The following is a 16,628-nucleotide window of genomic DNA, read 5'->3' on the forward strand; positions in this document are numbered from 1 at the left end:
TTTATCAGAAATATGCTAGTATCTTGAGCACTCTTGTTGCTCCCAAATGAATGACAATCAGTCTTTTCCACAGCAGATATTTTTGACTTGTCATAGCAGGAAAAGCACAGGTGCAATCAATCAAATTAGACCTGCGGTAATTGATTTCTTGCCCAGCTGGGGGGGGGGCAGCGGAAACCGAACAGTTGAACATTGACATATTGGCAATGACTTGTTTTCCTGCAGTCACGGAGCAAAAGTATCATTCTTTTGTAGTCCTGTTTCTGGCTACTTGATGAATGTACGTCCAATATTCACTCTTTTTCAGCTCTGTTTTTGTTCTCTACCAAGTCTTAAGGGAAATATCTGGCTCTGTAGCTGCTAAATGCTCCACTATGTTCACCAGCTGTTAGCTTAGCTGCTAAATGTGTCCGTTTTTAGTTTTCTTTTAAATGCCAAAAGAATATTTACAAATTAATCTGGTAAACAATATCAGCACATACAGTTAGCCTATACATGATACATAACATGAATACTAAGACCATTGCATAAAGAAAAACATATTCAGTCAGAGGTTTCAATGAAAAACAGTCCATTTTCTTAAAAGCTTTTTGTTTTGACTAATTTAAGTAGATGATGCAGTTCTAGGAGAAAAAGTGAAAACTTAGGAAGTGATTTGAAAAAAAAGAAAAGAATTGAGAATAAAATTAACCAGATAAACTAGAGTGGCATCATCTGGATCATCATAGTAATAAATAATAGCTTTAAGTTTAAAAGAGAAGACCGAATTAGGAGCAGGATTCTGTAAATCCTGATGGCTTGGGAGAAGAAGCTGTTGCATAGTCTTGCGGTCCTGGCCCGGATGCTCTGGAACCTCCTTCCAGATGTCAGTCAGTGCAATGAGATGGTGTGGAGTCAGCTGCTATGTTGGAAGCCATTCGGAAGGACCGGGCAGACGTCATGTCAGCTATGGCAGGAAGAGACACCTATGATCCTTTCAGCAGTTTCCACTCTTCTCTGCAGGGACCTGCGGTCTGACTTTGCAGAAGCAGTGATAGTTTGTCAAGATGTTCTCGACGTTGCCTCTGTAGAATGGGTGGGGGGGGATGTTCACCTTCTTTAGGCTGCACAGGAAGTGACCTTCTTGGTGAGAGCTATACCAGGACCCAGGATCCTGAAGCAGCCATCAGTATTTATTATTTCCACCTATTCTTTTCCTACTGTGTTCATGTCAAAATCTCTTGCATGGAAAAAAGTCCTAATGCAATAACAGTGATCTTAAACGGTATGAGCAGAAAAAAAAAAAAAAGCAGGACTAAGACCATGCTTCATACCTTCTTTTTTGTATTTAAATGTAATATATTGCAGTTATTGTTGAATTAAAACGACAACAAGCAAATGTTTTCATTGTGTTTATGGTCACAGTGAAGAAAACAGTAGTGACTTCCTAACTTAAAACACATCACTCAGGGATTGCAAATGTTCTACATATTAAATCTCTGCACAGCAGAGATGAAGACAAACAAGGGAGGAGAAGAAGAAGAAGGCAGAGATAACTGCTCTGTAATAAATACAAGCGCAGATGCAGCCGAGTTGTTCTAAAGGATTAAAGACATGACTCAGTCTATTCTCTTCCAAATTATTTTTTGAATTGAGACTATGTCCTATAAGGCACTTAAAAATAATTTCCCAATACAATAACATACTGCACATATACGGTCTAATATAGTTAAAGCTTGACAGCAAAGGAAACCCTTACAAGTTATCACCAGCATTACAACTGTTGTGTAGAAAAATGTATGTTTTCTTCTACAACGTGTACGCTACAGACACAACAATGAGAGTACAGTTCAACAAGGAAGCTGTAAATACTGATGATTTTGGCAACACATTTTTGATAATCCATACATAAAAACGGTTGCACACACGTAGTGTTTTGTACAACAGAAATCTAAATGACTTAATTCACAGAAAATTAATTGGATATTTCATCCAATTAAATTTTCACAACAAAGATTTTCACAACTGACGAGGTTTAGATTTTGTTTTCTAACTTAAGTCTTAAGCAGTAAATTACTTATTCTCCCCGTTATATATTTAATTTCATTATATTATGTGTTCTCACATATTTTGGCTCAAAAGCTATAAGAATGCAAACATACACTCGCTCAAGATCAGATTTACAACAGGACTGATACCACACATGTCTGATTACATGTTAAGAGTGTTGAGCAATTATTAATGTTCTTCAACAATGTATTATCATTATCATACATTTTATTTCCCCCAGAGGTGCTGTTGCCAGATCTCTACCCCCCCTCCTGTGTCGCAATCGTTGTCTCAGTCTCTGTTTCCAAGTGTTGCTCGAGCGTAGCGGTCAGGAAGGGGTTGAAAAAGAAGTCAAAACCAAACTGCAGGGCATTCTGAGCCGTGCGCCTCCAGTCATGTTCAATCTTGTACTGCCTGCGACTGGGCAGGTGGGCATTGCTGCACGACATGCAGTGAATTGCTTTCAGTTCAAACACGGGCCATTTGGAGCCTAAACGACCCTCAAGAATGGTGCTGAACTCCACCAGGCTTCCTGTGTTTAAGAACAAAAGCATAGATTGGAACTCATTACTAGCCCGCAGAACTATGTCCTTAGTCGCATCTTCGTCCTCTATGATCGTCCCATTCTTGGTCTTCCTCTCCAGAGGCATGCCCATTGTAACTTCAAATTTGTATCGATCAAAGCGCTTGATGTGACATTCGTGCTTTGCCAGTTTTTTAAGTTTACAGAGGGGATCTTCTGGAGGAGGAGCTGGGGCAGGCAGAGGCTGGGGCTCAGCGGTGACGTTTTTCACCTCCTCACACAAAGGATATGGGTCGCCATACAGGCAACGCATCCAGTTCCCCACAACTACAGGCAGGAAGTTGACAACTGACTGCGGCCCATTCTCAATGTCGGTCACACGGACGTATTTGAAGCGTCCAGTCCAGGTCACGCGGTGTCCTTCGAGATGAGAGCACAGGATCTGAGTCTGGGCCATGTTGGCCTCTTTCCAGGCCATAGGGCCGCAGAGGCTGCTGTACTCAGGCCACGTCAGTGTGGAGTTATACACCTTCATGCCTTCAGACCTGTAGACGTACATCCAGCAGAAGAGCACCACCGCACTGAGCCACACCAGGATGAGCTTCACGACGCTGCTCCGCGATAAAGACCGAAAAACCACAATGGGGTTAAGGCTAAAGCGAGTCCAAAGCCTCAACACTACTGGCACGAAGCAAATTGTCAAGGTGACCACCATCTTGGTCACCTCGAGGGCGAGAAACCACTGCAGTAACTGGATGATGAGCATCGCAGCCATGCCCAGTGAGAGAATAGGAAGGGCGAACAGGAAGAGGAAGTAGCCAACGCAGGTGCGGATGAGTCCTATTGCAGTGGCGTTATTAAGGAACACTAAGCTGAGCTCACACCAGGTGAAGCAAACCAGGTAGGGCACCAGGCACAGGTAGGTGCCCTTGAAGCCTCTCATCTGGGCCATACGGAATAGCAGATAGAAAAGGTGTCCATATAGCAGACATGGCAGCCCCAGGTTCAACACCACTATGTCCCCTAGAGGCACAGTGACGAACGTCATCCCAAAGACCCTGAGGAACCATGGGAGTGAGTCTGGCAGGAAGTGAGTGAGGGAGCATGCTCCGGAGAGGACCTCTGTGAAGAGGGCTTTGCGAGCGAAGAGCTGAGCAGAGGCGTGAAGGCTGAGGAAGGCGGTGAAGGTGAAGAAGAGAGCGACAGCAGCCAACTCTGAGCAGGGGATCCAGGATTTATCAGCAACAGGGAAAGAGAAAACCACGAAGATCACGGAGAGCAGGAAGTACCTGGAACACATGGACAGGATGCTTTCATTTAGCTGCAGAAGCACATTTAGTTCATTTTGCACAGTATTTGTATTTGTTAGAAGAGTTCCGATACAGATTTGAAATGCATCTGATGCAGCCTCAAATAAAGGATTGGGTATTGGCGAGTATGCAAGCGTATGCACAGATCCACGTTATCATATCATGTATCAGCACATTTACGCTACACAGGCTACACCACGTGTCACAGGCTACACCACGTGTCACAGGCTACACCACGTGTCACAGGTACATCCTCAGCTCTGTAACAGTGGCTGCACTTTAACAATTTATTAATTTCTTCCTAGATTTATTTCTTCAAGCTGTATTTGTTCATGTTTTACAAAGGGTTTAACCTGAGTCAGGCCTTGATGGCAATTATATCACATCCATACAGGGTCCGTAATATACAGCACTGGAATCCGATCGGTACTTGGTATTGGTCGGTAACATGCTGATTTTTTTATTTTATTATTTATACTATTACTACTATTATGATTATGGAGTATAATACTTCCCCTTTACACACTTTCTACTTAGTTGTATTAATAGTCAAGTTAAAAGGAGTTAAATAAAAACGTACAGTTCGCTTCTTAAAACAATCTCAGCAGAAACAGAAACTGCCTGATTGTATCTACAAGACAAGGCTGAAAAGGAACGTTTGGAGTCAAAGTAGTAAAACAACAAACTGAACAAATCTAAACTTTACATTTGCAAACAAAACAATAGCTAGGAAAAGAATGAATATGGATTTAATATGTTGTCCACATAATTTCATGTAAATAGTGATGTTCTTACAGATAAGGCTCCAAGTGAGTCCATCCAAAGTTGGTCTCAGCCTGCTCCAGATCCAGACCGGGCTCAAAGTGACTCAGCAGGTCGGTCAGGGCCCGAAAGTTTTCCCATGCTTTAGAATTCTGTAGAAAAATATTGTCATTCATTTCTGTTTACTTTTACTTCCTAAAATAAGTACATCTATAATCTAGTACACCAATCTAAAGAGATTCTTCTGGTAAAACAAACAAAAGCTTCCATTTACAGATACGCAGGTTCAATAAGAAAACACCACAACTGTGTACATCTTTAATAGGAGCAATCACTAACCTGAAATACCCGCAGCGTGCAGATGACCATGGAGAACAATGAGAGGTAGAAAATCAGCAGAGGGATGATGAAGATGAAGAACTCGATGGTGAGGTTGGAGATAATAAAGAAGAAGATGAGTGCGTTGACGTGGTGCGTGGGTATCAGAGTGCTGAGCCACTGCATGCCGGCCCGTGACGCCCAGTCGATGAGGTGCTCCTTGATCTCCAGCAAAGCGAACAGAGGGAACTTCAGCAGCTGGAGAACCACAAGAAGGGAGTAGAATCAGGACATCAACAACATCCCACAATCTGATCACTACTTCTACAAAGACCTTGAGAGTTTAGAGCGCTCAAGTCCTTTCGAATCGTGGAATTTGATAATAAAACTGGAATAAACTGTAAAATACAGATTATTTCTAAGCATTTATTTATTTATTTATTTATTTTTAAAAGGAGCCTAAACCAAATGAACAGTAAAAGTTATGCTGCTATGTTTTCATTTACGGTCACACCACACTTTATTAGGGATATAATGTTTTGTTTTATAACTGTGTTGAAGCTTTGATTCAATCAAAATAACGCAATGTTGTGTTACATCAAATTCATTGATATTCACTACATTTTGGATATTTTATATTAGAAGTGTTTAAATGTTATTCATCAAAAGATTTTGAGGAAAGAGCTGAAACAAAAACAATCAGAAACTATTGTCAACATCAAGAAATTATTATTATTATTATTATTATCATCATCAAAATGCCAAAATTTCAGTCATTTGCAATGTGAGAATTTGATGTTTGTCTTTGTCATTTAAGATAGTAAAGAAACCACGTAGTCACAATAAGCAAAAACACATTTTTGAGCAGAATGTGAGTTTAAACAAACGCAGCGTAAAAAAGAAAAAGGAGGAGAGCATGGAGTCTAATGGACACCAGTCACATCCTTAAAAGGTCTGAGAGCTTCCTACCTTTAGGTGTAAGGGCAGTTCATCTGGATTCTTCACTACTACATCATCATCATCATCGTCACCTCCTGTTGCATCCATGACGGGTGAAGGTGTAACACCCTGAGCGTACTTCTTAGTCATCTCAACAAAGTCATCAAGATCCACATGGCACCTGGCTACGAAGACATACGCATGTTAACTTACAAGCACATTTAAATCTGAAAGTTACTTTGAATAAATAACAATGATGTATTTACTCCTCTTGGATCCTCCTCGGCAAGATGGATACATTACAAACTGCACAAAGACAATTGTGTCAGTAAACACTTTAACGAGTTGGCGTCGTTTCAAACCTCACATACCGTCACTGCTGACCATCGTCTCCAGGACTCTCCTCTGTTTCTTGGCAGAGCTGTTTAGTGGGCCCGGAGACACGGGTTTGCCTGTCAATGGGGGAGAGGTAATTCAAGAGGGTAAAGAAATCTCCTTAACATGCAACTAATCTGTATGTCTTTGCCTCTGCAGCATGTATACTACCATCGACTACTATTGTTTTAATAAGCAACATCAAACTGTACAATGTCAGTGTGTTAAATTACAATACATCTCCTCCCGTACCCGGCTCTGTGTGGACGTGTTCAACGTTCTCTAACATCTCAGAAACAGCCACCGACTTCTTCCTCTCCGGGTTCAACTTCCAGTACATTAGCAGAGCTGCTTTCCTGACTCCTCTCTCAAAGAGTGTCTCTGTACACAACTTCTTCACCTCCTCAAAGTTCTCCAGAGTGATGCCTGGAAAAACCACAAATGTGCACACCGATGATGGACATGCTCAGCAACCAGCGGAAGACAAGTAGTCCAACCGACTCATATCTTCAAACCAATGGTGCTTCTATGCAGTGGGATATTTTGGTACCTTTCCTGGATGCTAAGCACTGCTGCAGCAGTTTGACGGCGTCCTTGCGTCCTTGTTTAGCAGCCTGGACTAGCCACGTGACCGCTGTGCAGTTGTTCAGCTCCTCATCTCTTTCTTCTGCCACAGCCAGGAAGTAGCGGCCCATCTGGACACACACACACACACACACACACACACACACACACACACACACACACACACACACACACACACACACACACACACACACACACATTACTGTGACTTAGTCCACTCATGACCTGTCCTTCCCATCAATATGTCACTCCAAAATATAATTTATCATTACTTAGCTGATCTGTTCTGCCACCATATGGTCATTAAAGTCAATAGTATTTGCGATATGATCTTTGTCACTGACCTTGGTCTGTGCTTTTGCATCTCCCGACTTTGCTCTCTCCTCCAAAACCTCAAGACTGACTTCCTCATCTGGCTCTTCTGAAAGAAACAACATTCTGTAGATTTCATGGGTCTTTAACAATAAGTACACAATATACTACACGTTTTAAAAAACAGTGTCATTATGCATTATTGCATTAAAATATGTGGCTGTTAATAATTTAGTACCTCATCTGTAGATAGATAGACAGACAGACAGATAGATAGATAGATAGACAGACAGATAGATGATATCAACTTGATGTCATTGGTCGCTGTTGCAAATGTTCTCAACAAGACAAGTGTTTGTATAGCAAAAAAAGACACACCAAGCATGTACACACACACACACACACACGCACACACACACACAAACAAATCTTCCTAACCCAGCTGTCCAATCACAACACAGTGCAGTGAAAGCGGAGCTTCCAAGTTACTGTAACTGCTGCGCAAGCTGTTTCCACTTCAAGTCCATGTCTACAATTGACAAAAAATATAAGAATGTGGAAACGCTTTACCTTAAACAGAACCATTTCATTTTAATGCCTATAGCTTGAGAAAAACGGAGATTTCAACTATAAAATTTAAGTTTTCTTGTATTTAAAGTATAATTTCTGTTTTATTTATTTTTAAAATACTCTGTATATGGAAACAGTCCATTTTGATGTGTCAAAACGTCAGCATTAGTCAGATCTTTCCAGAAACAGTGTCTGTCCTGATGAGAATGTCCCTCTGAGCCCTGTTGCTTTAATTATTATCTTCTTTTGGCTAATGAGTTCTGCTAATCTCAAATCCCAGTGCCTCACTCGTGAGCTAGAGGATGCATGACAAATGCGTCTACTTCCTTTAAAGTATGGTGTCACATTTGTTGTGTCATGTATATGAGCAAAAAAGATGTAGGTGGCAACAAATGTGGAAACATGTTCCAAGATTCAAAGCGCCCACAGGCTGCAAGTGATACGGATACGGTGGCCTGCCTGTGCCTGCCTGTCTCTTGTAGCAAAATAAATGCAATTTAACTTCTATCAGACACCCGTCAATGCTGCTGGAACATTTGCTCATATGCCCGATCCTCCACCACAGCCCTAAAATAACAGCAGCTGCTAGCTTCCCTGATGTAACGCACACGCTTACACAGTCATGCAATATGTCTCCTATTTTGACTTTAATTTGGTACATTATGATTATCTAAATGGCTAGAATGGTGTGTATATTTCAGGGGACAGGACCGAGTCCAAATTAAATATCTGAGGTGTTAGATTTCACATCTTCCAGTAATACTCCATATTTACATATCTAGACGTCACTGCAGAGCCATGCAACAATTTCAAAATGTGATATTCCCAGTGCAGTTAACACATCAGCTACTATGTGAAGTTTCCATGCAGGATTTAGTTGGTAGGAACGAATGACTAGGGAATGAAATGGTCTGAGAAGAAAGGGCGAGACAGGTTTTTTTTTCCTCAAGTCAGCAGAGTGGGAGAGGCTGCTTTACATGTGGCGGTAAATGTCTATGGTTGTCATGGAGACACTGCAGTACACACAGTAAACTGGGAGTGTTGGCTGCACTGATTAGTGGACAAGGAAAGCGCGACAGAGAAGTAAAGACTTTGTTGTTAAAAGTGTAAAAGGTCAAAGCTCAGAGTTTGATCCCCACCTGGTTCAGCTGTGGGAGGAGGCTGTGGAGCCACGGCGGCAGCGGTGGATCTGGTCGGGGGATATCCTGGAGAGGCTGCATTAAGCTGAGATCTGCCCACCTGAGAGGGGCTCCTGATGGGCTGGCGGAGAGGGGAGGCAGGCGGTGTGGACAGGGAGGAAGAACGGGAGGAAAGACCAGGAGAAGTCCGAGGGGAGGCGGTGGAGGGAGAAGATGAGGGTGTAGTGTGAGGTGTTGGCATGGTGAGTTTAGGCTTAGATCCGTCTGAGGTTGGTGCGGTCGTGGTTGAAGGTGAGCTGGAGGAGGAAAGGCCTGGCCTCAGGGTGGAGGGAGATGAGGGGCTGGGTTTTGGGGTGGCTGGGTTGCCGGTCAGCGATGGTTCCATGGCTGAAAAACGTACCAGACAACAAATCAGACAAAAAGAAAACTCAGTGCTGTTCGAGAGTATCTGAAAACAGCCATATTTAAGTGATAGGGTAGTGTGTGTGTGTGTGTGTGTGTGTGTGTGTGTGTGTGTGTGTGTAGGAGCAAAGTAAGGAAGCACATGTTAAATGGGAAGAGGGTATGAAGGAGAAGGAAGGGTCTCTTCATTTCAAAATGCCCCCTCCACTCTCACTTGTATTGATACACCAATGCTTGTTGTGATGTAACAAAATTGCATACAAAAAAGAATATGATTAGGAAATGTTATGAATGTTTTTCGTGTCGAGTAGTTTATGTTAGCATAAGCTACAATGTTTTCTGATGGAAACATGTATTACTCTTAGGATAATAAACTTCCAGCTTCAGCTTAAACATGGTACTAACAGGCACCTGTGGCTCTCAAACAACTGACAGCAGATAAGTCATTAGGACGGAGCAATGTTTGGTTATTGGCCTGCAGACTTATCTCCACATAGAAAGTATTGACCTGTTCTGAGGAAACAACCCAACTCCTGTAATAACCGGTAATATCATTATCCATGTTATCTTTGACTTTAGTTTGGTGAAGCTGTGTAAAACATTTTGCCATGTGGTCAGCAGTCTATTTTAGACATTATCAAGTGAGCCCTGAGCAGCTATATTGAGAAGGTGACATCCTTGAAGAGCCCTAACTGGAAACGTGATGTGTCCTGTTGAATATTAGGGGACCCCCCCCCCTTGGCCAGCAAGAAGAGGCTCCAATGAAACTAAGTTAAACGGTGGTGTGGGCATGCACCAATTCTAATTCAACTACCGTTTTAACGTTTTCCACCAATGCAGTGTATATACAGCAGTCTTTATGTAACCGACATATAGCTGACACATATATATATATATACAGCTGATATATGTGGCAGGTAGCTAAAATAACCAGTGGTTTTATTGCTAATGCTAACATGTCTGCTCACCTTTACCACGAGCACACCAGTTTGTTTTAAATCCTCCAAGTGAAAAGGCCTCGAGAAATATCTATTTGCTATTCAGTGTCCCAAGTCATTATTCCCTTTCGCTTTTGTAAAAATCAGCCTGCCCGCTGGCTCTCTGTGGTCAAACTCAAAACACACACAACGTACAAAACAATTCTGTCAGCTGTTACACTTAAAGTCCACGCCCACTTCACATTCTGCGTGTTGTGATTGGACGAAACTGTGAACTCGCTTTTTTAAACGTCATTTGATTGGCTGTTTAGGTAGGAAGTTTATATAATTTCTCTCAGCCAAGAGCAATCGACTGTCGAAGATTTTATTATTGCAGAATTTATTTAATTACTTTATTTTATATCAGTTAACAATACAATGATACAAATAATAACTAATAATTCAATAAAACGAATAACTAATAATTTAATAAAACTAATAACTAATAATTGAATTTAAACAGATACGTAGTTATTTAATATAGAAAAACACACAAAATAAGTGAGAAAATGTAATTAGGATCACAGTTTTAATAATATTTTTTGTTTTTGCTGAATTCATTGTTTCGATATATACCTCAATCTCTTTCATGAAAACACGAAAGTGTGATTTTAATTTAGTAAATTCACATTTATGAATGTAAAACGTTTAGGCTAATGTTCTTCACTCTTAAAAAAACGGGGATAGTTTATTTGATCATAACACCAATTCCGTTTAAATGATTTACATTTAAATATGTTTCCATAATTGAGCTTGAGTTTTTTTTTTTAACATCTGCTTTGTTTTATTAAGTAATTACTATTTTCTACCAGAAGGTGGCAGTGCAGACATGTTAAATTAAAAAAATGTGTATATAAAAAAAGAACCTATGATTTCAATACTATATTTTACTAACTTTAAAGTTAAATAAAAAATATATATATCATTTTACATTACTTTACATCATGGAAGAAACCTCAGGGAGAGCAACTGAGGAGGGATCCCTCTCCCAGGACAGACAGACGTGCATTAACATTTACATAAATGCATATAGATAGAGAGGAAGAAGAAGAGAGCGGGAGGGGAGGAGAGAGGAAGAGAAGGAAGAGAGCAGGGAGGTGTCCCCCGGCAGTCTTAGCCTATAGCAGCATAACTAGGGGCTGATCCAGGGCAAACCTGAGCCAGCCCTAACTATAAGCTTTATCAAAAAGGAAAGTATTTAGCCTACTCTTAAATGTGGAGAGTGTGTCTGCCTCCCGAACACAAACTGGAAGCTGGTTCCACTGGAGAGGAGCTTGATAGCTGAAGGCTCTGGCTCCCATTGTACTCTTAGAGACTCTAGGAACTACAAGTAACCCTGCAGTCTGGGAGCGCAATGCTTTATTTGGTTTATAAGGTACTATGAGATCTTTAGGATATGCTGGAGCCTGACCATTAATTGCTTTGTAAGTCAGGAGAAGGATTTTGAATTCTATTCTGTATTTTACCGGGAGCCAGTGCAGAGCAGCTAATACAGGAGTAATATGATCCCGTCTCCTAGTTCTTGTCAATACACGTGCCGCTGCATTTTGGATCAACTGAAGAGTCTTAAGCAACTTTTTGGGACAACCTGATAACAATGAGTTGCAGTAATCCAGCTTTGAAGTAACAAATGCATGGACTAGTTTTTCTGCATCATTTTGAGACAGGATGTGTCTTATTTTTGCAATGTTACGTAGATGAAAGAAGGCAGTCCTTGAGATTTGTTTTATGTGGGAGTTAAAAGACAGATCCTGATCAATGCCAAGATTCCTTACGGTGGTGCTGGAGGCCAAATTAATGCCATCCAGAGCTTCTATGTCATTAGAAAATGTGTTTCGTAGGCGTGTAGGGCCAAGTATAATAAATTCAGTTTTGTCTGTTTAACATCAAAAAGTTGCTAGACATCCAAGTTTTTATGTCCTTAAGGCATGCTTGAAGTTTAACCAATTGATTGGTTTCGTCTGGTTTAATTTATAGATATAATTGGGTATCATCCACATAACAATGAAAGTTTATAGAGTGGTTCCTTATAATATTGCCCAAAGGAAGCATATATAAGGTGAATAGAATCGGTCCAAGTACAGAACCTTGCGGGACTCCAAGACTGACTTTGGCTGTCATGGAGGAAAAAACAAAGGAGAGCAGACAATTAAAGGACTTACAAAGAAAATATGCAACTCAGGGGAGTGAGATTAGAGTTCTAGTCTGGGAATGAGAGTAGATACAACATGGTGGGAAAATAAGGAAATGGGGGCAGTAATTGCCTAACTGCAGCTGCATTGAAGCAGTTATGTAAATGGCCCTCGATTAGTAGATTGTCGCAATCCAGTTGAGAGGATAAGTATGACCTTATACTGGTTTTGGTCTTTCACATGCACACCTTCAATCTATTTTAGGCAATCTGTCTTTTAAACGGCATGCACTCAGACGCAATTCACATTTAAATTAGGCAAAGCAGCTCAGACAAGATGTTTGTAATAATGAGCTTGTTATGAGTCAAAATCCTTTTGATTATGTAAATCTCCAAGTAGATTTTGTTCGGGCACTTCAACACTTGCCGGTTTTTACTGTAGTGGTCGTTACTTGAAAATTGAAACAAGCTGATCTTTTTACTTCAGCGCTTGTTTTGTTTCTCTGTATCCACTTAAGGTAGTCATGATTTATTCTGGAGCTCAAGCGATGGAAACTTCCCCATCTTTTCTAACCTCACATCTGACAAGCCTTCATTGCTCTTATTAAAACAGAATACAGACTATTAGTCCAAAATTCACTCAACAACCTCTTCGTCTCCTTCTGTAGGTAACAGGTCCCTGTGTATGTGGTGCAGACATCACCCACGGTCTCCCCCGGCATCACTGATGACTCTCACAGGAAGAAAGACCTGAGGAGGAGGAGGAGGAGGAGGAGAGGAGGTATGGTCAGTAACCATAGCAACCAGAAGGGTTATGTGAGAACGGACATTGACTGCAGTGAAGACGAGTATTTCCATCACAAACACAGCCCCGGAGCTACTCTGGCCTTTGAAGTTTCTCTCTGCAGGGAAATGTGATGTAATGCAGGATGGACGTTAGCCAGCTGTTAATTGCATACTATGTACTTTGTAAATATCATAACAGCTTGTTTATGTTATGAAACAATTATAAGAATGAACAGCATGTTGTCTTACAATCAGCTACAGATTTCATTCTGTGGAAATTCTCCAACAGCGACTCATGTAAGGTTGGTGCCACGGACGAATCGTCTTACAACATGAGCCATCTTTTATATGAGCCTGTTATTAAAGACTTTTATAAAATGTTTAAATCATTGGTACTTCCTACACACTTCAAGTGGGGGAAACTCAACTCCTTCTGTGGCTTGTGTCCCTTCTTCAGCTGCCAGCCCTCAATGTATCGATCTGTAGCTATTTTGAGGCCTGTGTGGAAAAACGAAGCAGAGAAAAATAAATTAAATAAATAAATAAAAAGATGGGGAATAGGAATGATTGTATGCATAAGGGCCTTTAGTCACAACCCTTTAGCTCTGCCTGTGCTCAGGTTCTCCAGCAATTTAATATTGCACTTACATAAAGTTTTTTTTTAACGATCAAAACTACAGGAGCAGAGGCCAAGATATCCTGACTTTTAGACTCTAGTTTGGTTCAAGCTCCAGGAATGCTGGATATTACCTCTCTCATTATGCAGCTCAACAGTGTCTAATTTCCCTGCCTCATAAATTCACTGCAGAGCCGCACAATACATTTGACAGCAGACTGACTCACACTGAACACAAGCGAGTAAACTAAAGTTCTAAATTGATGTCGTGGCACTTCAATAAGATTTTAAAACAAAGGAAAACAATGTTTTCAGTTAATGTCAAACAGGCACAGCAGGGATAGAAATCCTTAAGTTTTATGTGCAACATGTGTCACATAATCACAGTCTACAATATCATTATGTTGACTTTATGGTTGTGGTATGGTTATGACTAATAGAAGATTATGCATTCTTTATTTGCATTTGGGGCCACTGGAGCAGCACTGTAATGCTAATACAGCTGTATAACCTGTAGCTACATTAAACAAGCTGTATTGTGATTATGATTCTGGGTGTTGGCAGTAATAGTGTATTTGGAGAGCAAATTTCCGGACTGTTTAATGTAACATTTAACAGCAGCTTTTCCATTAAACACCTACAGAAGGTCAGAAACAGAGAAAAAGTTTAAAACACTTTCACAAATGAAAGAAACTTCACTTTACACACAAGGTTGTCATTTTGTTAGGTTCGTGTCATGAATTAAGTCGGGGATGCTCCATGGAACATCAGGCTCAGATATTTGTGTGACTAACGGCTGTGACTCATACACAGGAAGCCTAATTACCTTCATATGTATGTTTTACGTCACCAAGAGCACTGCAGACTGGGGGCTTGGGGTTACATTGTAGAAAATAGGTCAGTTTTGTCCTTGGCTTCAGAAATGGATGCAAACGTGTCTAATTTTTTGCTTGTGCTTAAAATAATACTGTATAGACGGAAGGTTAGCTAGATATATTCCTCATTTGATCCTCTGGTCCCCTCTGAATACCAAAGGCCATCTCTCAAAGCTTTAATACATTTTATCTGCGAGCAGTCATGAATATGTTAAGCTTATTATGGACAGCTCTCATGGATATGCAGAAAACCTAAGATGATTATGTTAAGTTAATAAAAACAGTGACTCCTCACATTACTGTGTTACTCATAACTGGGCTGACGAGATGGAAATAGTCTGACTGTTTCTTTCTTTCCTTGAAGAGAAATCTGTGAATAAGATGCTTGTATAACTGGACCATTCAGCCTAGTCAGTACAACCTTTCTTTTATAAGCATATCACAGGCTCAGTATGCTTTTCACTTACACCTACCATTACTTTTACACTTTAACTATTACCAATATTATCACCTGAATCTAATAACACCTCGGGTTGTTCTTTTATCAGCGGATAAAATATCACAAGCACTAATCACAAGGTTATTGTGACGTCAAATACGATAAAGTTTCCCTTGTGCTTTTTCCTCTGAAATATCCTGTTCAAGGAGAAAACGGTACGAACAAAAACAAACCCACAAAATTCCATGCTGCGGAAAACAGTAAAAATCCCTCAGGCAAAACCATTAACAGAAACACTCATTACCGCTCTCTGACACACATTTGCTCTCTGAATCAATCCTTCACCAAACAAAACAGGACACACATCCCTCCCTCTCCTCCACGCTCTGGGTCTGCAACCACAATGTTTTTTTTCACTTTATCTCTCCATCTGGGTGTCTGTTTGCTGGCCTCAGCAGAAACCTGAATGGAGTGCAGTTTAATGCTCCAAACTCGCCCCCTTGGTGTGTCTTCTTTACCACACTCAAAAATGTTCCATACATATTAAAAGCACAAGCCTATACAACCTGTAAAAATGGCCACTAATTCTGGATGAGTGAGTGACCACTGCAGGAGAGGACATGATGTAGGAAATTGAAACTCAACCCTGACTGTTTGCCTTCGTTGCCCTGCAGCAATGAGCTGCATATGCTGCAGCCACAGAAAGCTGGGATGTTGTGTGTGGTGGTGCTGCTTGTGAATGGTAGACAGGCAGGCGCAGTGTGGAGAGGCAGACACAAGCAGCTGTGCGTAAGTAATGCATCCTGCAGAATCTGGGTCACCCTCTCTCCACTTTCATACTGTCGGATTTTTTCACCCAGTTTTATGATTTGACGAGTCATATTGTCCTAGATAAATATACCTGTAATTAAATCTTTTGAGTTACAATGCATCTTTGTTATAGAAGAAGACACGGACAGTATAAAGATGATGATTAACCTTTAATAACCTTTCCTTATAAAGAACTGAATCTTTATATAATCATGCCTGGCAAGAGGCACAGTGGCTATCATAAAATATATTGATAATCTTCATCATCATCAAAGTGTAAAAAACGCATTCGGTACAAAACAACACAATACAAGATACAAGAGTGCTAAGATATTCAACATAATAGCTATTTATAAAATAACATAACATTTATAAGATAAAGTAATGACAGCGAAATGATAGGCAGTTAAATATTAACAAGGGAATAAATACATAAAACTTGCAGCTAAAAAGGAAATACAAATAAAGATTATGCATGTCACACTTTTAGCCTTATAAAGACAATATGTTTCTAACCAATCTCTAGAATAGCCTATATTGTTAAGTTCTTAAGATCTTTATTCACCATAAGAAATGTTTTGTTCCCCAGTCTTCTTTCCATCCTTTGTTAATTGAGTTGAATCTACTTCTTAATTATCTTGCTCTTACAGACAATAACAGCAGTATGTCTTTAATATATATTTTCCTCTTTTTGTGTTGGTTTGTCTGTACCACCGTACGCCCTGACGACG

The 16,628-nt window shown here is 40.5% G+C and overlaps 1 protein-coding gene across 2 annotated transcripts; it reads right to left on the minus strand.

Annotated features, from left to right (window-relative positions):
• Positions 1–1,378: 1,378 nt before the first annotated feature.
• Positions 1,379–10,398, minus strand: wfs1b (Wolfram syndrome 1b (wolframin)). 2 transcript variants are annotated; one of them, XM_029442036.1, is made up of 10 exons: positions 10,232–10,398; positions 8,862–9,248; positions 7,185–7,261; positions 6,806–6,950; positions 6,508–6,681; positions 6,252–6,332; positions 5,911–6,065; positions 4,963–5,199; positions 4,657–4,775; positions 1,379–3,840 (listed from the first exon to the last, which is right to left on the minus strand). In XM_029442036.1, the coding sequence occupies exons 2-10, from the start codon at positions 9,244–9,246 to the stop codon at positions 2,289–2,291; spliced, it is 2,925 nt and encodes a 974-aa protein (XP_029297896.1). In that variant the 5' UTR covers positions 9,247–9,248; positions 10,232–10,398; the 3' UTR covers positions 1,379–2,288. The 2 variants fall into 2 exon arrangements, with proteins under 2 accessions (XP_029297896.1, XP_029297897.1); XM_029442037.1 differs by lacking the exon at positions 10,232–10,398 and having other exon boundaries at positions 7,185–7,278; positions 8,862–8,998.
• Positions 10,399–16,628: the final 6,230 nt, after the last annotated feature.

The sequence above is a fragment of the Cottoperca gobio genome, chromosome 10 (assembly GCF_900634415.1).
Source record: "Cottoperca gobio chromosome 10, fCotGob3.1, whole genome shotgun sequence".
NCBI classification, from domain to species: domain Eukaryota; kingdom Metazoa; phylum Chordata; class Actinopteri; order Perciformes; family Bovichtidae; genus Cottoperca; species Cottoperca gobio.

Bases quoted from the DNA above. Each gene is read 5' to 3' on its own strand.
- wfs1b (XM_029442036.1), bottom strand. From the start codon at position 9,246: ATGGAACCATCGCTGACCGGCAACCCAGCCACCCCAAAACCCAGCCCC. The intron at 6,333-6,507 runs GTACGGGAGGAG...CCCCATTGACAG, and splicing joins ACACGTCCACACAGAGCCGG to GCAAACCCGTGTCTCCGGGC. The intron at 4,776-4,962 runs GTTAGTGATTGC...ATTTTTCTACAG, and splicing joins GCACGCTGCGGGTATTTCAG to AATTCTAAAGCATGGGAAAA.